The 19,422-nt window shown below is 47.2% G+C and overlaps 4 protein-coding genes across 5 annotated transcripts; 2 read left to right on the forward strand and 2 right to left on the reverse strand.

The window, feature by feature from the left end:
• Positions 1-4,889: 4,889 nt before the first annotated feature.
• Positions 4,890-10,708, reverse strand: LOC101784202 (mitogen-activated protein kinase 16). Its single transcript, XM_004969237.3, has 9 exons — positions 9,682-10,708; positions 9,509-9,568; positions 9,192-9,341; positions 7,742-7,897; positions 7,518-7,655; positions 7,376-7,449; positions 6,532-6,633; positions 6,048-6,249; positions 4,890-5,310 (listed from the first exon to the last, which is right to left on the reverse strand). The coding sequence occupies exons 1-9, from the start codon at positions 10,249-10,251 to the stop codon at positions 5,236-5,238; spliced, it is 1,527 nt and encodes a 508-aa protein (XP_004969294.1). The 5' UTR covers positions 10,252-10,708; the 3' UTR covers positions 4,890-5,235.
• Positions 10,709-12,674: 1,966 nt separating this feature from the next.
• LOC101757078 (protein CHUP1, chloroplastic) lies at positions 12,675-14,558 on the forward strand. Of its 2 annotated transcripts, none has more exons than XM_004971974.2 (6): positions 12,675-13,188; positions 13,275-13,406; positions 13,533-13,714; positions 13,792-13,933; positions 14,021-14,206; positions 14,313-14,558. In XM_004971974.2, exons 1-6 carry the CDS (start codon positions 12,733-12,735, stop codon positions 14,388-14,390), a joined length of 1,176 nt encoding a protein of 391 aa, XP_004972031.1. In that variant the 5' UTR covers positions 12,675-12,732; the 3' UTR covers positions 14,391-14,558. The 2 variants fall into 2 exon arrangements, with proteins under 2 accessions (XP_004972031.1, XP_022682878.1); XM_022827143.1 differs by having other exon boundaries at positions 13,792-13,921; positions 14,313-14,555.
• Position 14,559: 1 nt separating this feature from the next.
• Positions 14,560-15,431, forward strand: LOC101784600 (oleosin 16 kDa). The gene has a single exon (XM_022827144.1). It carries the CDS (start codon positions 14,801-14,803, stop codon positions 15,341-15,343), a length of 543 nt encoding a protein of 180 aa, XP_022682879.1. The 5' UTR covers positions 14,560-14,800; the 3' UTR covers positions 15,344-15,431.
• A 364-nt stretch (positions 15,432-15,795) lies between these two features.
• LOC101784998 lies at positions 15,796-16,677 on the reverse strand. The gene has a single exon (XM_004969239.2). It carries the CDS (start codon positions 16,534-16,536, stop codon positions 16,054-16,056), a length of 483 nt encoding a protein of 160 aa, XP_004969296.1. The 5' UTR covers positions 16,537-16,677; the 3' UTR covers positions 15,796-16,053.
• Between the last annotated feature and the right edge of the window lie 2,745 nt (positions 16,678-19,422).

Below are 19,422 nucleotides of genomic sequence, written 5' to 3' on the forward strand. Positions count from 1 at the left end.
TAAATTTAGTCGAGTTTGGCAAAATTTTATGACAAGTGATGATAACCTTAGTTAGTAGACAAACCAAACATGCTTTTGATTTTTCCTTCCAAACTTTCACAGTCACACTATTTCAACGAGAAGTTGGGGTCAGCAACTTTATCGTAGATTTCTTGAATAAAAAAAAGTCACAAATAAAGATCTCTAAGCAATACTGGCGGGTATATGTCTAGTCCCGCGGCCCCGGCCAGACAAGCCATTCAATCATGCAGCTGTGGATCCTGACGGGAAACGTCACGTATACGCGTGCAAGCAAACGTGACCACGCGGGCGGGCGCACGTACAGGCATACGTACGTACGAGTACGAACCGAAGTGGCCAGGCCAGGAAATCATAGCGGGCGGCACCACTCGACTGCGCCACGCCAGTGTACCGCCCCGCCCTATCCGGATTCCCCGGCGCCGTGAGATCTTCTGGATTCCGCCCCCGCCGCGGCCGCGCCATCACATTAGCATCACGTCACACTGTTGGCGGTCGACTGGTCGGGGCCCGTCCATCCGTCGCGTTCGGCGTCCCATTCCATTGCCCGGATGGTCCGCGGTTCCCGCCCGCCTCCTCGCGCGCGCCGTAGCGCAGGGCACAGTGTAAAAGGCTACGGAGTCGCGGAGCGCGAGCGGCGGAGTGGAGGGGGATGAGGACGACTACGTACGAGACGTGCCCTGTGCGCTGGACGGACGAGCGGCGGGGGTGAGGCTGAGGCCAGCCGTGAGCGGGCGGGTGGGTGGAGTTCACGCGCGCGCGGGCTCGCGGCCGTGACCGGGCGGGGCTGCTGCAGGCGGCAGGCGGCAGGCGGCAGCGGCGGACGGAGGGGACAGGTGAGGGGCGCGCTTTGTCGCGGCTGGCGTACGCAGCGAATCATGTCGTTTGTCTTCTTTTGCGGCTGCCCCCTGCCCCTGCCCTAGCCGACTGGTTGCAGGCAGCCAGGCACCACCGGCGCCCTTTTCCAGTTTCCTGTGGGTTTTCCCCGGGCAAGCCAAGACTGGGACCGAGCGCGGTGTGTGCCTGGGGCCTGGCTCAGGATCCACATCGCGTCCAGCCGTCTGATCCCCTAGAAAGGGGCAAGCCTTTTGCGCAGGCTAAGATTCGGTTTCTGTTTCCACCTGCAGCTTACTAACTTCTTTTAATAAGCATCTTTATAAACAGAGTGTTCGCTGAGGTAACTTGGCAAGCTAGTCCGAGCTAAAGCATGATATGAATACGCATGGCAATGATTTACGCACGACATGACTGCCTGTTACACATCCTCGAACTGCCATTTCATCAAGAGAAAAAAACTTGCTGAGAATGAACTCTCCACTCCCTAGTCTCAAAAAGGGAAGGACATGGTAGCCCGTAAATAGTAGCCGTTGTATAGCAGGCAGCAAGCAGCACTCATCATCAGTGGATACCACGGGCACACTGTTCCTATCCATCAGCTGACCCGGCCAGGCGGCCAGGGGCTTGGATTGCGTCGCACGCGCGCCTACGTCTACGTACATGGAGCGGAAAGGCGGGCCTAGTCTATACCGGCGCGGCTACACCAATGACGAAGCTAGCACAAGTAGTGCCGGCTCAGTGGCTCTGCCCGTGGCGGTCGGCTGCCGCCTCTCCACCGATCGCCCAGGCCCAGCCCAGGCGCTGTCGCGCTCCGCCTGCGCCAGTGCTGGCGCCGCCTGCCACACGCAGCGCCCGTCGATGCATGTGTTCTCGCGCTGCTGTTTGCGGTTTTTGTACGTGCTCAGTCCACTCCCACCAAGCCATTGCCATCATCTCGGGCTTGCTTGCAGCACGCTCGATCCCGTCTGCCATTGCCACCCTGCATGCGCCTGCGTGGCTGCGTGCTCCACTGCTCCCTGGCCACTGCACCGCACCTGCCTGTGTGTGTATGCCGCGCCTGGCGGCCTCCCTTCCATGCTGCTTGTTGCTTTCGTCCCTCTGCTGCATGAAGTGCTATATCTCACTGCTGCTTCTGCTTGCACAATAATGCATGCCTGGCCTGCCTGCGGGACTCCTGCTGCAGTGCTGCGTGCTGAGGCATGCCGCGAGGGTACACTACCACCACCACCGCGTCTGCATCTGCGTGCATGCATGCGCTTGCCCCCACTCGAGTGAATGCCCCGGCCCGGCCGGGAGTGCCGGACCCTTTGGCCTTTGCATTGCATACACACCATCCTCCTCTGATGGATGGATGGATGGATGGATGGATGTAACCGGTCACGTACGGTCCCTCTCTCTCATCCTGTCGACAATTAAGGGGTTCGGTCGTCCGGTCTCTCTCCGTCTCTCGTCTTGACTGATGCTCAAGATGACCGGTCATGCATGCTCTCTCGTCTTTCCGTAGGACGACAGGACGATCAGGACGCTTGGTGAAGAAGCATGCTGCGTCTGCAATTCTGCATGCCATGGGTAGCCTAGCTTTTTTTTCGAATGGAAAAAAAAGGGAAGAAACGAACCTTGCTGGATGCCTGTTTCAGGAACTTTTAACGTTCTCTCCTCTGCTTACACTACCCTCGAGCAAAAATGTTGGCGAAAGGAGGTGCATATATCTTTAGCATTTGATGAAGCCCCGTGAAACACTGTTCGTCGGTACGTGCAGCGCGGGTACCCAACGCGATCTTATTTTCGGTTCTTTGTTGGTCACCTGGAGCGTCCTCCCTCCGTCCTTGTTATCTGTCATTCTCACTTCCCAAAAATTCAAATATAATCAACTTGGACCAAATACATATAATAAAATATTAATATATGATACATAATTAGTACCATAGTTCAATCTATTTTCATAATAAATTTATTTAAAAATATAAATATTGCTAGTATTTTCTACAAATGTTGTTAAACTAAATTTTTTTAACTAGCACGCTTCCCAGGACAACAGATATCAAGGGATAGAGATTTTGACTAGCACGACAGATATCAAGAGATAGAGGAAGTACTTAACTTTGAGCAGAGCTTACCCAAAGTGACCTTTTCGCTACTGTTTCCAGTCAAAAAGGAGAGGGAGAAAGCACGGCAAGATCGTGGCCAACAGTCCTGCTCTGTGCATGCATATGCATGCCGATCGATGGCGGCTGCTGGTGTGGCCCCCTACTCCATGCGTTTTTCAACACACTACAGAATTTGAGGACGTGCACGCGTTCAAACTAGATGATGTAGGTGCGGTGCGAGCGCTATGGCTACGTGTACCTTAGGAAATCATTGCACGCCAGCGTAAGGCCTCCTCCAATGGTAAGCAGTCAGCATCCAGCTCTAAGCATTTTAAGAGATAATCCTGCTAATGATTAACTTTTAGTACATAGTTTGTAATATGAATGATCGTATACATCATCTTCATATAATTTTAAAGTGTGTACGAGACTATCTCTCCTATTAAAGTATAAGAAAATATTCTATGAAGCAGCTAAATAGTAATCATTGGAGGCTTAAGGAGAGCACGTAGCAAACCTCGTAGGGGCACATGTTGATCATTGTGCATCAGCTAGCGTCGTGGCATGTACTCGATCGAGCCACCCGTGGGTCCCTGTAAGACGCTGAAATTGTTGCTGAACGTGTGCAACCTTTGTCTGGATTACGTGGGACCAAGATGGATGCACTTATCTCTAGACCCACGTGTTAATCTAGAGTTAGATAATGCGTGCCTCCCTAGATTTCAGATGTGGAGCTATTGCTGACTCTAGACTCCTGTTTGGACTAAACCGCTCCACCAAAATCAGCTCCGCTTTCCTTTTTTTAAAATAGAGAAAATCATTTGTAATGCTATCCCGGCCGACCACGGTGGTCGTTTTACTGTCCAGGAGTTCTTATCTCGTGTAACTAGCCTCTAAGATCCGTGCTACCGTGTGCGTGCGTCCGGTTTAGACCGACGTTGTACAAGAACTATCTATTTCTTCTTAATTAAATGATGCACAGCTCTCCTGCGTATTCTAAAAAAAATAGAGAAAAACAGCTCTACTTTAAAAAATTCATCACGGAGCACTCGTGCATGGGTGGGTTTACACGGGTTGGGACGGATTTTTGGACCCACCCATGATGGACTAATTAGATGGGTTTGGATTGGGTGGTTCTGGTGGGTAACTGGGTGGGTAAGCATTAGCATGCGCTGGTGGATGAGACCCTGCCCACATATATATATGCACATTGGCGATGGTGTCCAAGTCCGGCGTGCTGCTGCTGGGCGTTGAGCACCGCTACGGAGCTGCTCCACTATGGAGTTGGGCAAGCAGGAAGGTGCTTAGGTGAAGTTGGGATATGTTTGATTGGAAGTTTTGGGGGTGGAACTGAATTTGATGGAGTGAATCATTTGAGCGGTGGTTTCCTGCCAGCTCAATCCTTTTGCGCGAGCATGACTGTTCGGGTATCAGGACTCAGGAGGCCCTAAAATGTGCTGCTTCACTGTACTTCGCTCCGGAATGGAGGAATCTTCAATACACTCAAGCGAAAAACACATCAATGTTGCATGAATACGAACGCAGGCTACTGACCAGTCTTCTACTACTGGGCACCGCTCCTCATTGGTCAAAAAGAGCACATGTGTTGCATGAATATGGATGCAGGCATTCATGGTCGAGGATGGAAACATGCATGCATATCGAGCACTTGTGTTCTTAACACAATGATGATGCTGATCATGATGATGGTGGCTCTTTGCCTGCACTGCAAGCATGTGTGCTCCACACTCACCACTACTGTGTGTTGCACGTGAACAATGTCAATTCTCAACACCTGGGCATGGCCGTACTGATTACTGAATGGGGGAACGTCTGCAAAGGACCATTACACGTTTCCAAGATACGAAATAAAACAGGCATAGATGATTTATGCTTTCAGGTTCTCGTAATTCGCTGCCGACAATGGCAGAGGGCCAGAGGCTAGAGGGACCGAAAAGCAGGTAAAATTCATGTATATGTTGAGTTTAGTATTTGCTACAAACATGTATTGGAAAACATTACAGACTCTGAGATCAGTTACTGGCTAATAATCTATACTTCACTAGCTAATGAGATCACGGGTGAACAGCAATTCCATCTGACGAAAATCTGGAGCTCAGGTCAAATGTTTCTAGCTCCAGGAGAAAGAATGAAGGGGGAAACATTACAACACAACACAATCATCAAAAAGGAATCGTGGCTACTGATCGAATCTCGATCATAGTTCTGCCTTCTGGAGTTCCCCTATGGACATGTCGATGTACAGATTGTTCTTGCCTGTTCCTTAAGGTTGTCAGGTTTTGAGTTGAGCAATCCTCTGTGGCACACCATCAACTGCATCGTTCCTATACTCAGATATAGATTCCTCCTGCAAAGAACGAGTTTAATACACCATTTATCATGTCAAATAATCCTTTACTCCAACAGTGAAGATATAAACTTATAATGCATATATATATGTAACTTCAGGGCATTCGATTATTGGCAACAAGATTCAATGGAAGAAGCAGATTTCTGAAATCTAGGAGCCGTTAGACTCTTGTGGAGTCATACGGACCTCGTGGTAGAAAGTTTGCTTTGGCCAGAACAATGCCATGCCACAAAAACCCAGGAAAGGCAACCACTAGTGTACTTGACAGCAAATTTGTACACAATCTGTTATTGGTCTAACAGAAGTGGAATCTTTAAATTCTAGAGGAGTCAACTATAACAACTTTCTTAACTGCATGTTAATATTGCAGCTAATCAGAATTGCTTAATAATAGGAGTGAGAAAACACACCCCAGGCCTTGTTTGGATACTAGTGGATTGAAGTGGAATGAGAGGGATTTGAGAGGAAATTAGTTCGTTTTAGACTCAATCCCCTTCATTCCCTTCCAATCCTCTTCTATCCAAACAAGCCCCCAGTTTTCATAATACGGTGATTTAGGATGCACAGAGTAGTCCATCCTACAATCAACATTAGCTCATTTTGAGTTCCCTGAGTATAGACAGTTTTTAAGTCCTCTTTCATATTGCATTGGTTGAAAATTGGTAACTACCAGGTACCATTAGGGTGATCTTGATAGACAACACAAATCAATAGGACTGTAATATTGCACTTACATCTTTGTCTCGCTTTTGTTTGATGACAACACACTGGGAAGCACTGATGCTTTCGCTCTTCAGGAAGTTACGAGAACTTGATAGTGGCTTGCTCAGGCCATCTGTAACTGATGCGGATGCTGGTTGCTCACACACATGCAATCTTATGCAGTAATCTGCACTTGGCTTCTCAAGGCCATCCCCGATGTCATTTACTCTTTCCCTGAGACAAGATGCAAGAACTATTAGTGCAAGAGAAAATAACAGCCAAATATTGGCATCAATACAGGATGAACATCTTACACCATTTGAACTTTTGATGCACATCGCACCAAAAGAAGAACTAATCTGTCATCCTAACCACCTCATAGGTTGATGCGCACTTAACTCACAGTCATACAGGGAAACTAAAACCTTTGCTACAGAAAAATAATAAATAGATATGTGTCTACTACTTTGCAAATCACAAAAAAGATGTCCTTTAGCATATTGGTAGAAGTATTACCTTGGTAGGGAAGCATGCTGCCGTAACTGTGGGCTAGTCTTCTCACCCTTAGCAGCACTTTCTTCGAGATGAGCAAATTGCCTCTTGAAACGATCCACCCCACTGTCAATAGTGCATCCAGTACCATAAGCATAATTGCAACATCCCCTCGACTATTTATAAGTTTATTAGATGAAGTGTTATAAGTTACTAGATGCTTGTATTCAAATGAACTTTACAATAGAATACTCTTTATCAAGCTCGGCCAGATACAATGTTTCGTTTCAATATCCATTGCATAAAAGAGTACAAGTTTATTACATTTTAAATTGGTCAAATATAACACAAAAGAAAATTGGATAGAAAACTAAATATTGTTAGCATCGCGAGTTTGAACATATCATTCTCTGATGTGAAAATCTAACAGGATCTCATAATACAGACATCATGGCACTACTTGCTATGTGTCACTAAAGTTTGCATCATTGCATATTTCATTCTGCAATTATAAGAGATCGTCACTAATATTCTAATATTAACATAACGTGATGAATTTCTCCCAAACAGTGCATTTTTATACTACAATTATGACATGTTAAAGTTCAGAGTAGAGATTTTCAAGTAACATCAACTGGATTTTTTTTTGTAAGCTATTATAGAAAGTGACCTTTACCAAGTGAGTAAAAAAAACTTCAGACAGATAGCACACATCAATTCTCAGAAAAAAAGAACACGATTATGTCTTTCTTTGCTGTGGGTCTTGATACTAACAACAATAATTGAACAAATGAAGCATAATCACATACAGTTTTCAAGGACAATATAATTTGCATTTAAGAAGATTAATAGAACAATGCCCACAAACCTTGGATACACAAAGTTTGACTTATCCCCACCGCAAAGAAACTGCTGCAAGATCTGAGGGTGGTACTCCAAAATCTAAAGTGATACATCAGAATTAGTAACCGTAATACCATAATCATCATACTAGAATTAACCAACAATACCTCTCTATAAATTAATTCCCGAACATCATCTCTGGCCAGCTTCCTTCTTTCAAACTCAAACTCAAGTTTCGAGATAGGCTGTGTTATAGGCTCGCGTTCAGAATTTGCTAATCCAGTGAAGTATGGATCTGTCAAGGCCTTCAATTCCACTAATATAATATGAGTGTTGAGCATAATAAGCAATACAACATTTTGAACTATTGCTTCTTAGACTTTGCTACTACCTCTGCAGCAGTTGGTCGATCCTTTGGATCAAAAGCAAGTAGACGCTCAAGCAAATGAAGAGCCATTGGGTCTATACCAGGAAACTTCTGTGTAAAAGGAATTGGATGTTTTTTTCTCATGTTACTTAAGTATCGACGAGCCTTTTCATTTCGAATCTACAAATGATAAAAGGGGTAGTGAAAATTACTTAGTCCAGCAAAAAAAAGTTGCACTATCATTGTTGGACCTAAAGGAACATATTATATTGCTAACAGATAAAAACACTATGTATCAACTGAACTGAAGTTATATAGTCTTGTATCAACTGAACTGAAGGTATGCACGAGACAAGCAAAAACAGAAAACAAGCATTACAATTAGTAATGCTTAACTAGCACTACAAAAAACCTAACTGAGCAACAGATTTAGCTAAAACTGGAGGAAAGTATTTCATAAATACCATATTTTATAGTATCACTTAACATGCATACTGGAAAGTTCATAATGGTTTGGTAAATCAGATTTGGCCTTTCAGGTGAAGACGGATACTACCTCTGCATCATTTTCTACTTCTTCCAGAATGTGAACATTCTTTTCCCATATATTCAACATAGAAGGTGCGTGTCTTCAGTTAATCAAGCAATTGTCAATGCTATAGTCGAAGTCAAATGCACTAATCAGTAATAACATTTGGAGTTTACGTCGTGAACTACAAATATATCAACAGAACTATTATTAACACTGCATGACTAAACTGGATTTTCACAAGACTACTGATTGCTGCAGAAAATTATCAAGAAACCCTGCTCCTTCACATTGAATGGGACTTTAGATGGTGGCCTAGCACGCCAACTGTTAGTGGGAATGCAAAAAGTCTATGTTTCAAAGAACTCACATAATATTTGTATTGCTAATTTACACTAGTTTACTATTATATTGCATGGAAGTCATTCTGTAATTCGTTTAGAGGCTGACGCATTGGCAAAAAGCTTCAGAATCAGTAAGGCCACAATGCAAATGAAATACAAATTTGGAGCAATTGAACAAACAATTTGTAGCTTCACAGTGGTACTGAGGGAAATGCTTGTATGCAGCAAGGTATGATCTAGGTAAGCACTTAACACCTTTGCACTTGATGAAAATAACAAACTGATTGAGGTGCAGATAATTCTACATGTTAGAGTTATGCTCTGAGCCAACTGTGTCTCTAAATTATCCAGTAGTCCAACCACCCTCAGCATAGAACTATAGTTCTGAAACTACTCAGTCTGGCATATAATGCAACGGGTAAAACACTAGTTTTGTTAGCTTTAAGATGAGGTAATCTCTTTTTTTTTTCATGTTATGGGAGGACCATTGTCCTCATATATATAGGAATCAATGATCACATCCTGAAATAGAAGATAAAACTCCAACTATCCAAGCCTGCAACTGATTTTCTTAATTCAGAAGCAAGGGAAGTGAACGAACCCTGGAAATTGACTCTGATGAAGGAGTGCCAAGTAGATCTGTCATGAGATCCAATTGATGTACCACATTCTTGCCAGGAAACAGAGGCTTGCCTGCAAGCATTTCAGCAAATATACATCCTATGCTCCAGATATCAATTGCAGGAGTATACTGCAAAGCCAAATGTTAAGTTGTAAATTCAGGAATGACATTGTGCTGTACTCCTACACGAGGTTCTTTCATTTATGAACTTGACATTCAGATAAAGTGCTCATGTCCAAATTAACCGTCAATAATGTGGGCTAGCTGAAGTTTTGTCAGGACGAAAATTATCTGACCTTTGAAAAGAATGAGCCACATAATTCTGGAGCACGGTACCATCTTGTGGCTACATAATCCTGTGATTGAAAAACACAGCAAGATTTGACAAAAAAAAAAAAATCAAAGCTCCATTTGGCTACTTGCGTAATTCACAATATATGAGCTCAGCTTTACTCGGATGGTTGGTTACCGTCCAGAATATCGCTGAAGGCGTATCGTTGAAAGACACCCGAGCAAGGCCAAAGTCACAAATCTTGAGCTTGCAGTCGCCGTTGGCAAGAATGTTCTTGGGCTTGAGGTCCCGGTGAAAAACATTTGCGGCGTGGATATACTTCATGCCGCGGAGCAGCTGGTATAGGAAGAGCTGATGGTGCTCAGCCGTGAGGTCGTCGTTGGCCTTGATGACCTGGTGGAGGTCGGACTCCATGAGCTCGAAGACGACGTAGATGTCGCGGAACTCGCGGCGCGTGGGCGGGAGCATGATGTGCTTGATCTGGACGATGTCCGGGTGGCGAAGGAGGCGGAGCAGCTTGATCTCGCGGAGGATGCGGGTAGCGTCGGAGATGTGCTCGAAGACATCGTTGATCTTCTTGATGGCGACGCGCTCGCCGGTGCGGGTGTCGACGGCGGCGGCGACCACGCCGTAGCTGCCCTTGCCAACCACCTCGGCGACCTCGTACCGGCTCGCCTCGCCGTAGTCAGTGAAGAAAGGCGCCTGGTCCGAGCCCTGGTCAGGCCACGAGGACGGGGCCGAGCCCATCAAATCCACGCCCCGGAATCCGGACACGTGCCAACCGGAGCACACACCGCGATTAAGGGGGAGTTTCGATGCCGGCCCGCACCTTCTTCGCGTCCATGGCGCCGCGCGCGCCGCCCCCGTGCCGATCCCGCGCGACCCGGTGCCACTCCGCGTCCCGCTACGCCCTCGCCCCCGGGATCCTCGGCGGCGCCGCCCTCGCGCGCGGGGTGAACCGTGCCGCTGCCGTTAGTGACGGTTGGGGGGGTGCGGTGGCGGTGAGGGAGGGGGAAGAAAGGGAGGCGCCGGGTAGTGGGGGCGGGCCATTTTACGTGTGGCAGGCGGAGCAGCGGGGAAGCGCACGTGTGAGCAGTGGACACCCGACCACCGCGGGCGCCCGGGGCGCGGGCAGCGGAGACGGAGGGGGGCACCACCGGGACAGGGGAAGCTGCGGAGAAGGCGGCAGATCTGCAACTATCGCCACGCGCGGTTGGCTGGAGAGGAAGAGGACCAGGCCTGTGGCTTAGGAAGAACATGCATGCATGCAAGGAAAAACAATATGCACAATAAAAAAAATTGTACTACTCAAATTAAACATCCAAATACAATTCTGAATATACTATATTTAGGGAATATTTTTAAAAATATATATTTAATACAAAATAATTAATTTTGACTAGGGGAAAAAGAATAAGCATAGCGAATAAAATAATAGTTTATTGCGAGCAAAATGATTGAACATAAAAAATATTTAATTATACCAGACAAAAATAGATACTAAACATCGCAAAGTGGACAAATAATTTAGCAAGGCAAACAAATAGTAGAAAAATAGAAACTTAAGATCGCAAACAAATACATCTACATCGCGGAACAACTTAGTCTAAAAAATTAATATGGATTCAATTACATAGGGATAATTTAGTCTCTAAAATAAACAAATAATTTAATGTCAAAGGCTACATAGAAGAAAAAAGATAATAATAATAATAATAATAATAATAATACAAGAAATAAAAAGAAAAAATAAAATAAATATGTAAAATACGAAAATAAAATAGAAACAAAATATGGTATTACATAAGAAAAGGAAAAAAAGGAAAAAGAAGTCACGGGCCGCAGCGATGCTCATCGAGGAAAAGAAAAAAATAATAGAAACGGGCTAGAGCTGTGCTATATCCGTCCTCACTGTAAAAAGAAAAACGACGCAAACAAAGCCGCGGCTAGACCATATTCTGTCCTCACCGGGAAAAAGGAAAAAAAAAAGCAATAGAAAAAGTCCATAACTGGACTGAATACAACCAAGAGCCCAAAAGGAGTAAAAAGGAGAAAAAAACGAACAAAACAAATCATAATTGGGCATAATATGTACATCGCACAGCAGGTCGAAATCGCTACCCGAGCTGTGCATGCGACCTATGGCAAATCTATTGCGCTCACAACAAATAGACGCAGCGGCTTGGGCCTGGGTGTTCGCTTGGGCGTGGGAGCGCGGCGGATGACCTATGTCATGCCGCGGCAGTGCCAGTGGAAATGTTCGGAAAGGGCGTGGAGCTTTGCGGTTTGCGGGAGCACGGTGCCGTCGGGCGTCGGCACAACAGGTTTGCCTATGTTGTATTGTATCTTCTCGATTTGCAGAAATCACGACATTGCACCCAGTGGGATACATTTTAGATCCACAGCGTGACCGAACTCGAGCATTGGCCCATTGCCTATTGGGCTATTCGAGTTGGGGCAAGGCCCAGCCATTATTTTGCGCGTCTTTTTAGTATTTTAAAATGCTTGGTTTTTAATAAATAAACTGAAGTTTTCATTAAAAATGAAATAAAATTTAGTTAATAATTATAGTGACATTCCTTTGACGAAATCTAATTTATGGTGGATTTTAGCGCATAGAGTTGTTAGTTAGAAAAATATGGGATATTTAGTTCGACGAACAACTTTCATTAGTCCATCCTATAATTTTGGTGGACTGACTTCATGTCTCGTCTTATACTAATTAATATCTTGTAAGTGATGGGTAGTGACTTATCAACCATTCTATTTTACAAACCAAACAAAAAAAGATGAGAAATGATAAGGTAACTGACTACCCTACTCCTCAACAACTTACCTATCTTTTTAAAAAAGGAAACTGTATTCATTACTCTCAAAAGGAAAAAGAAAACCATGTTCGTTGAATACAAACTTTTTTTTGCTTACGAGCAATTTCTTTTTTGAAAAACACTTACGAGCAATTTCAAAGAACCTTCGTCGAAGCCATTATTTGTTTCCTTAGCGAACAAGTACCATATAGTATTTCTTATACCAATGAAATCAAGTGGACCCAAGCAGAGTTGACCACCTTATTCCGTTGCACGGATCAAGACTGAACCGCGCACGAAGTCAAAGCTAACCCACGTCTTACCATTGACACCAACAACCGAGCATGGTGGCCAGGGTCCGGGGAAATCATCGAAGCCATTTAGGCGCCGGAAACAGCGAGGTCCAAGTAGCAAGTTCGCCATGAGCAAGCTGGCGCGGTCGGACACGGAGAAGAGAGCTCCGAGGACCCCGAAGCCGCCGCCCAGGCGATCCAAGACGATCGGGCCTTCGCCGCCAAGCAACATCCCGCTGGCGGGCCCGCCACGCCCGCCTGGCCCACCGCCTCCTGGTAGTCCGCCACGTCCGCCAGCTGGTCCGCCACGCCCGCCTGGCCCGCCGCCGCCTGGTGCTCCTCCGCCACGCCTGCCGGGCGGCGCTGGGCCTCCTGCCAGCAAGGGCCGTGCGCCCGCTGGCGGCAGAGGCGACAGGATGCGCCGGGCGCCCGAGATTGTGGAGTTCTACCAGGCGCTGATGAAGCGCGGGGAGGCCAGCAGGCAGACAGGCTCCCGGGGTCCGAAGGCGCCGGCCGGCGGGTCCAAGGCCGCGAGGAGCGACCTGATCGGGGAGATCAGCAAGAACTCCCCCCATCTCGTCGCCGTGAGTCCGAAGGCTCGACCATTCTCCTCTTCCAGCAAAACTCCAGTGTCTGATGACGAGGAACATGGGCATACAATTTGCTGCAGGTGCAAGCTGACGTCGACACCCAAGGGGACTTCGTCCGGACCTTGGCCGCCGAGGTCCGGGACGCGACCTTCGCCAACATCGAAGACGTCGTCGCGTTCGTGGCCTGGCTTGACGAGGAGCTCTCCTTCCTGGTGAGCACCAATTCGCGTGTTATTACTCTACTCCACCGCGGCATGGCATTGACGTTTGGTTGAATTGGAGCCTGAGGTGACATGCTTTGTGTTTGTGGTGGTGACCCTCCATCTTCACTTCTTCAGGTCGACGAGCAGGCAGTCCTCAAGCACTTCGACTGGCCGGAGAAACGAGCAGATACGCTACGGGACGCGGCGGCCAAGTATCAGGGGCTCCTGCAGCTGGAGAAGCAGATCTCATCGTTCGTAGATGATCGCGCACTCCACCGCGACGCGGCCCTCGGCAAGATGTTCTCCCTCTTTGAGAAGTGCGTGCTCCTCATTTCCCATGCTTTCATATCCCGCTGTGGCTACTGACCAGCCGGGTTCCTCTGTTTCTTTACAGAACAGAGAAGAGCGTGTACAGGTTCATGCAAGAACGCGACGCTGCTGATGCCAAGAGCAACCTTGTATCGCGGTACAAGGAGCAAGACATCCCAGTAGGCTGGATGTCAGACTCGGGTGTAATCGCCAAGGTGCGCGTCATGGTACACACGCTCTCATCTCATCTGTTGCATCCCGCATCTGCATCTCAGTCTCAATTCTCGCATTGTGTGCCGGCCTCAATGTGGCAGATCAAGCTGGCATGCGTGAACCTAGCGAAGCAGTACATGACGAGGGTGGTTTCCGAGATTGACGGTCTATCAGGAGCCAGGAACGACGAGGAGAAGAAGGAAACCGCACTTTTCAGGCGTTTGAAAGAGCAGAACAGGGAGGTCTTGCTCCATCAGGGCGTCAGGTTTGCCTTCCGGGTTCATCAGGTACAGAAAAAAACTTCTCTCTTCGTTCCTCTTCCTGACAGACAGACAGAGCTAGTTCGTGTTCATGGCGACATGCAGTTAAGCAAGTACTTCCTCTCGATCTTAGTTTGCAGGAGGGTTCACTGCTGAGAGCCTGGATACTTTTGTTGAGCTAAGGAGACGGCACACTGGTGGAACAAACTAACATGTAATTACTGGAGTTTTAGCTTAATTATCTGTAAATTACCAGACTTGGTAGGGAAACAAACACTGTAAATGTCCATGAACAGAACAGCCAATTAAAATCGTGTAACACCAAGCAAGAACACTGCGATGCACGCCCTGCCTTCATCTCGTTCTCTTTGCTTCTCCCGTGACGCGAGCGCTTTGTACGTGTTGCTATTCCTCCTCCCGTGGCGAGAACGGAATCGGCTGCCACAGTTGTGCATTGCCATTTGGCGCCACATGTCGCCAGGCATGCCACCCAGCACAGCGGGCGCCGCCACACGTCGCTGGTCGCTCCGAGCACTCGCAGTTAACCCCTCGATCCCCGGCATCGCCTAGCGACCAACCGATTCTTCCCTTCCACCCCCGCTCTCGCGGTCTCGCTTCGCCATGGCAGACGGCCCGCGCGCATCCCCGCCCCGTCCCGCCGCCCGGCGCGGCCACGCGCCGCAGTGGACGGAGCACCAGGAGCGCTCGCTCATCGGGCGCGCCGCCGAGGTGCTCCGCGCCCACGGCTCCACCCCCCAGCTGCTGGGCTTCCTGGCGCTGGCCGTGACCCTGACCGCGCTCGTCGTCCTGGCGGGCGTCACGCTCGCGGGCGCGCTCGCGGCGCTGGTCCTCTTCAGCCCGCTCGTGCTCCTCACCGCCCCGCTCTGGGCGCCCGTGGCGGTGGCGGTGTTCCTGGCGGCCGCCGCCTCGCTGCTCGCCTGCTGCGCCGGCGTGGCCGCGGTCGCCGCGGGCACGTGGGCGCACCGGTACCTCACGGGGCGGCACCCCGTGGGCGCGCACCGGGTGGAGACGTCCAGCGGCGGGGCCGCGGTCGCGGAGGTGGCCAGCCGCGTGAGGGGGTACTACGACGCCTACGCACGCGAGCACGGCGGGTACCCGCCGCGCCCGCACGCCCGGGTCAAGGACGCCGCGCCCGGGGCGTAGGCCGTGCGCGCGCCGGGCGCCGGCCGGGGGTCGGGCCACGGTTTCGGGCTGCTTTGTACGCGTGTGGTGTTGCAGCGGTCCTCGTGTTTATGTGCAATGTTTTGGTTTGAGCCAGGTTATTTGGCAAGGGAGGGGCTCTTGAATTCTTGATCCCGTAGCATGCGGCGGCAACAATTCGGTGCAGCGGCCGGGCGTCCGCGAATTGTGACGTGAGGGCGTCCGAGTATTCTTTGAACCAGTTGACACCTGTATAGAAGGAAAACAACAGGATGCTACTCGGCGTGCGTGACTAGCAACGAAAGCAAAAGTGAGGGGTACCGCAAGTGTGCGTGCGTCCAAAACGTGAGCGACTACTCCGTAATAGTTGAACGACTCTCATCTACCAAATCCTTTTTGGAAACGGATTCATCGTTTATTTATCTACCAAAATCTGACACGATAGACGATACAGGAGACCGACCAAACGCTTAACCCTTTACAGCTTGTCAGTTTCACTGAAGAGGGTAGTAATGCCCATTTCTCTGTTCCGCAAGAGAACACAGATCGGAACCGACACATGATGGACTCGGATCACACAGGGTCAGGAGTATACATACAGGAGTACAGGACGAAAGAAAAATGAAGTCACCAAAGGAAAGACACAAAATACTCTGTCATCCATCCGTGTTCATACGCATATAATATGTGTGCCGCAACGTGCAGATCGTGTCCTATGCGCGATCCATGTAGCCGAGCCCAGAAGGATGGAGACGGACGGGGCTCATGGGCAGCGGCGAGGAGGACTGCGGCGGCGTGCGGGGTTGCCACAGCCGCTGCCCCTCGCAGTCGTAGTGTATGGCCCCCGTGAACTCCAGCGGCTGGCACCTCCGCCCCAGCAGAATCGTCCGCCGCCACACGCACGGCTCGTCGCCGTCTAGGAGGTGGTGGTCGTCGTCGCCCTTCCCGCCGCCTCGCCAGCGCTTTTTCCGTTGCTCGCCGACCCTTCTTGGTAGCTTCACCACCTTCCTCAGCGTCCTGCCGCGCTTGACGACGACGAAGGGGCTGCCGCTGACGACGTCGCGGAGGCCCGCGCCGCACGGGAAGAACGGGCGCCTGCTGGCGACGAAACCGGAGGACGTGATGCTCCTCCGGCGCCGGAGTGGCACCAGACGCCTGGCGAGGGAGGAGAGGAAGGTGGACATGGCACTGAACATGGCGTCAAGGTCCAGCCGGCCTTGTGCAAGAGCAAGACGAAGACTGCGAGTGCGAGGTGCGAGCGCAATGGAGTGATGGCTTCTTGGAGTAATCAGTAGTGTGGGACGAAGAATTGGGGAGGCTATTAAAAAGGGAAGCGACCGCCCAGTTGGCAGTTGTTTGGTGGACCGTTTGGCACCTGTCATGACGAAATTAGGGAACGGCATGTTGCCAAAACAGATAATTAACCGGTTAATATGCATTAATGTCACGGATTTAAAAGTGCTAATTGCACTTTCAGGAATTAGATAATCTGTACCGTTGGGCAACTAATTTTGCTGATGGTCACATTTCAAATGAAAATTAAAGGAGAACAATAACAAAATACTAGCTGAAAAAACAAGCATAACAAACGGGACTTATCATCCTTCCTTAGTTTCAAAGTACGAGGCATTTTATTTTGTTAGGACAAAGAACTTTGCTGGACAAGTCTGTTCATATGTCATTTATTGGCACAAATCATAATAATGGCTTAATATACAAATATGATAAAATCAAATTTATGTAAAAAAATTATATTAGCAAATTAGTTATTGGTTAAAGGTTTGTATTAACAAAACAAAACATACCTTGTAGTTTCAAATGGAGGAATTGTTACAGAATGGAGATGCCAGTGACATCCGTATAATATTACTTGTACTTCTAAATAGAGAAAAGTAAGATCCTATGTGAAAATGGTGCCGGAACGAATATTCATCCATTATTCCTAAAAAATCCAACAGTTTATAGAAAACGGTTCGCATGAGATTCGTGTGAAATTCCTATGAGTGCATCAGGGCATGGAATTTGCATTTGCAGTAGCAGACATGTATAGAATTATAAGACTTCTCAAGTAAGAAAGCAGCAATTCGAAATATAAATCATAAAATGCAAATATATTTTGAAATACTATTAGAATGTGCCTAGGGATAGGTGAACGCTAACACGATTTTTCCCACTTCAGCTGCTGGCCTCTCTACCTTTGCTCCTACTATCACCTACGCTACCTACATCGCTTATCAGGCTTGCCACTTCCGCTCATTCTTTGCCAAGTTTGTGGACAATGGCATCCTAACCACCACGTCGGATGACGTTCAGTCGTCCACCTTCGCTAACGACCGTGTATAATAATCTCCTTTTTTCCATGCGGAAGAATAGGGATATTGCAATTTGTCTAATTAATATACTTGGGACGAATGCATACATGATACATCACAGGAGAAAAAGAATCCTAAGGGCTAGTGCCAATATAATGGGGTTTTCATTTTCATTATAGGGTGTCATGTCAGTATTTTGATGAGGTGCCAAAGAAATAGTGGATAGTGAGAAAACAGAGGCTTCATCTAGATCCAGATGGAAATACCTGATTATTGTTTCCAATAATAATACTTTCTTGCTTATGTTGCCCAAAAATGAAACAATGTATTGGGAGAACTATTTGATCAACAATTAAATACTTTCTCACACGTGTCGTGGTGGCGAATGGACAGAAAGAGAAGATAGCCTGTGGTTTGCTGAACCCATTTGTTGCGCATCCTAAGGTTGCACAAGAGCAGATTGGCAAGGGACGCTACTTAGCTGGATCCAGATATCGATGTGCCATGGTTAGTTCTTACAATCCATCGTTTGCCCAATATTCTACTGTATCTCCATGAATTTTCCAAATCGGCTGCAACCAAGCGTTTTCCAAATTGGCTGCAACCAAGAAAGCGTTCAGGTTACAATATGGCAAAAGAAAAGGCGGTCGAAAAGGTTAGGTTTTACATATTAAAGAAGAAATTATGTATTATTTGGACGAAGAACACACATGAACCTTCGCACAATATTTGACCAAATGCCTCTAAAAGAGGGTTCGATTGGAGGGAGCAAATTAAGACATATTAAGATTACATTATCATCAGCAGTAGCAACAGAAAATGCATAATCATCAAAAATACAGATTAAGAACTCCCAATTTCCATAAATTATAGTGGACAAACAGTGGTAAAACTTACTTCTAGAACCTGCTGTTCAACGATCATCAAGAGCGGCTCTACCACTAACAAAAGTGAGATACTCCATAATAAAGCTTCGTCGTTCCAGTTTTGCCCGCACCACTTTCACCACTAACAAGGATTGACTGGCTTCAGGATTCATTCACCATAGCGCTAATCAATTCAGCCAATGCCAACAAAATAACTAAATTGTGTAGAAGCAGTGCCTTGCAATTCAATCACACTGGAACCCCTAGCTGTACGATGCATCAGCTACGGCAGAACACATGGACTCAACTCCCCTAATCTTGACACCCTTCTCCATCATGTCTCGTTGTACAGGAACACAATCCGTACTTGACAATACAAAATTGGAAAGTAATGAGCGTAAAAGAAACAACAATACGAAAAGTGTCCTGATATTACATATGGCATTGATTTTTTTCATATTTAAGTAGAGATCATATCAAGTGTACAACTGTTCAGCATTCTGCTCTATAAACTGAAAAAGGATAATTATTATATCATGAATTGATTGAGGCTGAAAACCATTAGATGAGTGCATCATTACTGTGTTCACAAAGACAAATGATTTTGCCTTAATGGATCAGATTTTCAATTGTAGATGGCTTTTATTCGATTCCAACAGATTTGGCAGAAATTCTACCAAAGCTGATTATGATTAAGACATCTAAAATCAGTCTGAGAATGTGCTAAGCAAAAGCTGCTCTATAAAAACAATATGACATGGAAATTTAAACATTGTGACTGGAATTATTCAAGTTCGCAAATTTGCAGAGAGAAAGTTAGTCTTGGGGTAAGCAATTCACCTACATTTCAATTAAGTTCAAATGCAAATTATCATAGTAAATAAAACAGTGCCGGTAAAGGTAA

Source organism: Setaria italica, chromosome V (genome assembly GCF_000263155.2).
Source record: "Setaria italica strain Yugu1 chromosome V, Setaria_italica_v2.0, whole genome shotgun sequence".
In the NCBI taxonomy this organism is placed as follows: Eukaryota; Viridiplantae; Streptophyta; class Magnoliopsida; order Poales; family Poaceae; genus Setaria; species Setaria italica.